Source organism: Coffea eugenioides, chromosome 5 (genome assembly GCF_003713205.1).
Source record: "Coffea eugenioides isolate CCC68of chromosome 5, Ceug_1.0, whole genome shotgun sequence".
Lineage (NCBI taxonomy): Eukaryota > Viridiplantae > Streptophyta > Magnoliopsida > Gentianales > Rubiaceae > Coffea > Coffea eugenioides.
Genome location: NC_040039.1, coordinates 42,856,040 through 42,862,039, shown reverse-complemented (window position 1 = coordinate 42,862,039; position 6,000 = coordinate 42,856,040). Strand labels below are relative to the sequence as shown.

Here is a 6,000-nt window from a genome sequence, read left to right as displayed (position 1 = left end):
AAATCATAAAAAGATAAAGTGTATTTTGCCCATTTTTTTATTCGCCACTAGTCTATATAATTGAGATGATGCAGAGTATCGGTTACTAAAAATTGCACAAAAAATTTCTTGATTATTGATTATTCAGCTCTGTTACAAGTCTAGAATGGAGAAATCTGTGTTAGTGTTCATTGCTGCACCAGTAATGGGCCATTTGGCACAATCCGTCCAATTAGCCAAGCTCATGCTTGAGAAAAACAATCAACTCTCAGTTCTAGTTCTAGTCATGAAGGTGCCCATTGATCCTGAAGGCACCATCAAAGTCCAGAACATCATAAGCGGCTGCAGTGTCGAACGCCTCCACTTCCACCATCTTCCGACGCCGGAAAACACCAATAACTGGTCATCAAATAGAGGGTTGTTCATGAATCAACTAGTAGAGTTCCAGAAACCTCATGTCAGAGAAATTGCCTCAAAAATCGAAGGTCTCTCTGGCTTCATACTTGACTTTGGCACAGCAACTTCGATTGATGTAGCTGAGGAATTTCAGGTTCCTAGCTACATCTTTTGCACTTCTGGTGCTGCATATTTTGGTCTCATGCTCCATGTTCAATCCCTGCAGGATGATCATAATCAGGATACCATTGAATTGTTCAAAACGAGTGAAGAATTGATTGTACCTTCTTTTGTTCAACCGGTTCCGATCAGCGTGCTGCCAACTGCCACAACTGATAAGCTACAGTGGTCAGTGAGGATGCGCAGGTACCAATATTACAGAAAGCCAAAGGGCGTGATTATGAACACATTTTCTGAGCTCGAAGATCATGCTCTCAATTCTTTCTTGAAAGATTCAGCTTATGGCAAGTCAGGACTACCACAAATTTATCCGGTTGGGCCTATTCTAAACAGGTCCGAAATGAATTTAAAAAGCCATTCACAAACAATTGAATGGCTGGATAAACAGCCACAGAATTCAGTGGTACTTGTCAGCTTTGGAAGTTTGGGAAGTTTTGATTTAGATCAAGTGAAAGAGATTGCTAGTGGGCTGGAGCAGAGCGGCCACAGGTTCCTTTGGGTTCTGAGGCGGCCTCCAACAGAGAAAGGAGGATTTCCTGATGAGTATGAGAATGTTGAACTTGTGCTGCCCAAAGGGTTTTTGGATCGAACGGCTTCCATTGGAAAAGTTGTTGGTTGGGTGCCACAATTGGCTGTATTATCACACCCTGCTGTGGGAGGATTTGTGTCACATTGCGGGTGGAATTCTATATTAGAGAGTATATGGTGTGGTGTGCCAATTGCTACATGGCCTTTGGCTGCAGAGCAACAGTTGAATGCATTCCAATTGGTCAAAGAGTTGGGAATAGCTGTGGAGATTAGCTTGGATTACAATGAGGCAAAGGAGCATCAAGAATTGCTGAGAGCAGAGGAAATTGGGAAAGGAGTAATGGACCTCATGGATGGTAACAATGAAATGAGGAAAAGGGTCAAAGAGTTTAGTGAGAAAAGCAGGGCAGCTGTGCAGGAAAATGGATCATCTCATCTGTGCTTTGAGAATCTTGTACAGACTATTTGCAGCGGATCCCACAAATGGAGAGGTGAAGGCGCGGTTTCGAATGCCAAAATTTAAACAACACAGTTGATTTTAAAGTGCCTGAAGGCGTGCTGAAATTCGTCTATCAAATACTTTAGACGAGAATCAATTGAAGCGATTAAAACATCCTTATAGAACTTTAGAGGCATATCCGAAGGCATCATTTCTTCTCATGCTCAATGGGAAGCGTGATCACAATTATTGTTTAGGATGAAAATATTTTTGCGTAGTTTTATTCCTTGTACCTTAGAGATTAACTAGTTTCCTTATACCTGAGAGATTAACTAGTTTCTTTGTGGGTATGATTAGAAATTAATTAGTTGATTCTTACTCGGATTGCAAAAGAATCATGCTCGCGAGCCGACTTGGTCAAAACTTGATTCAAACTTGGTCAATATCGAGTTTGAGTCATGTTCAAGCCGATCAAATCGAACTATCGAATTCGAATAGAATATAGAAAAATTCAACTCGTTAACTCGTGAATTAACTCAAATATATATATATATATCCCTAATATTTTTATTTTTATTAAAAATGAAATGATTTATTTATTTATTTTTTTAAAAATAAAATAATTATTTATATATATTTTTAAGGTCGAATAGGTTAGAGTTCGAGTTTAACTGGAACCGAATTTGAGGTTGAACTCGAGTTCGACTTTTATATCGAAAGTTCAACGAGTTTGAGTTCGAATTCATGTTTGGTAAATTTGTGGCCTCTTTTAGAGTTCCCTTGAACTAAAAGGGCAAAAAGGATATATTTATCTTTAAAGCAAGTTGATGTAGGCTGGTATGGACCACATACAATTAACTATGGTTGCCGTATTGAAAGTGCAAATGCCCTTGGTCTGTCAAGTATTTAAGAAATAGAATAAGGTCTGTACCAACTCTCTTATTTGTCTAAGGATTGTTTATTATTGTAATCGAATCAGTCTTTTAGTATTTTAAATTTCGAAGATGCACATCTTCCAAAATAATATTGAAAATGAAATCCTTACTTGTTTTACTTGAGTTTTGTACTTAGAAAAATTGTGTGGACTATGAGCTACTCGTGTTCAGAGAATTGTTTTAGAGGCAAAAGAAAGTTGGCTATCCTCAACCATCCATTAATTTGGCCCTGTTTCGCACTTACTGTTTTGGAGCGTTACGTGCACAGGTCCTTCTAGACTTCTAGTATTTGATAGTGCATAATTTTGAAATTTAAAGGGATAATTACAGAAACCTCCCTTGAGGTTTTTGATAATTTCACCCAGTTCTCCTCATGTTTAAAAAATTTTACTTACCTCCCTTGGCATAGTAAAATACCTATAATTCCCTCCACTTGATAGACAATTTTAAATTTAAGGCAATAAATTTACAAAATCCAAAAACATATATTCTTTTCTATCTCTTGTCTATTTTCGCTCCTCTTTTTTCTAATTAATATTCCCTCTTTTTATTATCTTCAAATTTGTGGATATTAGCAAATTGAAGTTGCAAAATTAACAGAGAGAGTGGATTATGTGTTGAATTAGAAGAAAATGAAGAAACTCACAGTGATAGATAAATAAATAATGAAATTGATGATATAAATAGGAAGAAGAATTAAAGATGTGGAATTTATAATATTTTGTTTGTTGTCAAGAAAAACTTTTATATAATGTCAATAATTACATAAGGATTTCTTTCATTGGATTAGAACTTTTTTTGTTATGATTTTATTGTGGAGGTAGAATTTATTCTCTACTTTTGAGATATTAATATTTTTAAAACTATATAAGGGTTGTAGTGGCGATTTTAGGTCAGATTAGCTTATATTGAAAAGGTATTGGAGCATTGATATTTAATTTTGGGGTATAAAATTAGTTGTCAATGGAGTTTTTACGTGTGTGTATGTGTTTTTTTTACATGGCAAATATTGATATTGTATATACAATTTGAAGTTTTTTGGACAACTACTTGATTTTAGAATTTATACGTGGATGGTTGTTAGGGATTGGGCTTGTTGATTTATGCTAAGTATGAAGAAAATAATTGAGTATACTATATTGCTCTTTCTTAGTTTTGTGCAAAAGGGCAATTTAGGATTTTTGTAAGGAAATCTATCTTGTTGAACCTATATTGTCACTGAACAGTAAAAGTAGGGGGAGGTATATGTAATTTTTAATATCTGAAGGGAGCTCTTTGTAATTGTTAAAAACCTCAAGGGAGGTTTGTGAAATTATCCCAACTTTAAATATACATCAATGCTTATTTAGTTTGAATTTATGATAATACAGCAATTTAACAAGGTCCCGTTTGATTGCAAATTTTAAGGGATTTTTTTTTAAAATATTCTCTTTACACATTTTTCAATGATCAACATCACTTAGACAAAGTGCAACAATAGTAATTTTGCAGGCTAAATTAAGTAGTTCCTGACGTTGGTTTTACTTTTCAGCATTTGGGTAATCAATTACGCAAGCAAGGAGTGTTTGGAGATTTATATGGCAAACACTCTAAATTTCAACTGTAAATGAGGAAGTGAGGAAGTAATCAAATTCAACTTACAATTCCCACGAAAGAGAGTGATCTTTTCCAAATTGTCTACCGCTGTCTGTGGAGAGGAGTAAGCCGGCGTCCTTGACCCAAGGCGGGAGAGAACCTGAAGTTAAGACGAGCAAAGATAATCTTGGCCACACCTTCCAATGCCAAATATTGATTGTGATTTGCGTAAGATTTGGTTGACCGCAATGAACACTGATTAGTTCCTGCATTACGTATTCACTCCAATTGATTGATTAGTTAGACATTTTTTATTGGAGAAATGGCCAACATAGTCCTTCACCTTTTTTTCCTGAAGTTAATTTTGTCTTTAACTTTTATTATTTGTTTGACAAAAGTTTAGGAGTAGGTGATATTTACTAAGTTCAAGATATGTCACTAGACGACTTACCGTAGTTCTTATAAATCACCTATCGATGATCCTTTTTTTTGATAAAAAGAAAATTTATTAATAAATTATTAAAAATCGTCTAGCATAATTTGATCTACATCACTATTCTAATGGCAGATTAAACATGCATTAGAAATTATAGATCTGCAATTTAATAGATATAATAGATTTCAACAATTATGAACAAATTTGAAAAATACAAGAAATTTCAAGTTTTCTTTTAACAGATAAATCGTTACAGTTCCCTTCTGTAAATGTTGTAATCGCCAAATCTATTAATCGATGGTTTTAAACTCTAGTAGTGAGGATAAAGCCCGTCGGAATATGTCCAAGATCCAAAAAAATTTCGGATCTAACATCCAAATTTGAAATAAATTTAGATCTAACAACAAAAAAAAACACAAAAATCTCCATAGGAATCTCAAGAAGAATAGAAAATTCTCACTAAGAATCCTTAGGAGAAACAGAGGATGCTCGCTAAGAAAACATAGAAGAGACTTTATTAGAAAAAAAAAAAAACAAAATGAGATCCATGGGAGTGGTCTCCATCTCTAAGAAAAGGCTTTTGAAAAGATGAAGTGGTAGAGAGAAATTGAAGAAAATAAGAGGTAGAGAGCGGTACGCAACGATGGTCCTTTAACTGGCAGCGATATTCAAAGCAAAATGCATTCAACACAAGAGCCAAGTTATTACCAATTCATCCACAACATATTGACAATTAGTTAGACATGCCATGTATATATTTGTTAGAATATTCCTTTGTGTTGAAACATATGTTGCAATAGTAGATTCCTCTAATCTTTCTCTTTTTTTCTCATTGAGGAAGCACAAAATAGGGGTTGTCACAATCTAGATTTAAATCGGAACCGAATCGGCATTTTATTGAATTGGTATCAGATCCAAATTTTGAGAGCTGAAACCATAATCATGACTAAATTTTCAGATTTAAGTTTCCCAAAAGTTTGAATCGGAACTAAAACCAGTGGTTTAAGTGCCGTTCAAACTATCTAAAAGAATATTTACTAGCTAAACTTATTTGGCCAGTTTAGAATTCAATATCAATAGTCAACACCTAACACCACCCGTCCCAATTTCAATCCAATAATTTTTGTTCCCATCTCATTAGTAAGTTTAAACCCATAACTAATTTATTTTCAAGACAATCCAATCTAATTAACAATGAGGTATTTTTTTTTATATAAAAATTTCATCATTTTTTCTTTGACCTTGCACATGATAATACAATAAAGTTCTTATTTTTTTCTACATTTATTGTCATATTTTCTTAGAATCAAAATTTTAACAGCAAGTGTTTAAGTATGATTAGAAGAATTAGAACCATAATCGAAAGAAATCGAAATCAAATCATACCGAAATTGGAGGTTTAAGAACCGTGACGGTCCATGTAACGACCGATTCAAGTTCCATCTTTCAAAAAAAATCAAAACCGTCGTAACCGGTGGTTTTGAAACTGTGGCCATGTCTAGCACAAAACCACATTAGACATGAGCAGTTTC

The 6,000-nt window shown here is 34.3% G+C and overlaps 1 protein-coding gene across 1 annotated transcript; it reads left to right on the top strand.

Annotated features, from left to right (window-relative positions):
* Nucleotides 1-1,839, top strand: LOC113770049 (anthocyanidin 3-O-glucosyltransferase 2-like). Its single transcript, XM_027314397.1, has one exon. The coding sequence runs from the start codon at nt 146-148 to the stop codon at nt 1,604-1,606; it is 1,461 nt and encodes a 486-aa protein (XP_027170198.1). The 5' UTR covers nt 1-145; the 3' UTR covers nt 1,607-1,839.
* The last annotated feature ends 4,161 nt before the right edge of the window (nt 1,840-6,000 follow it).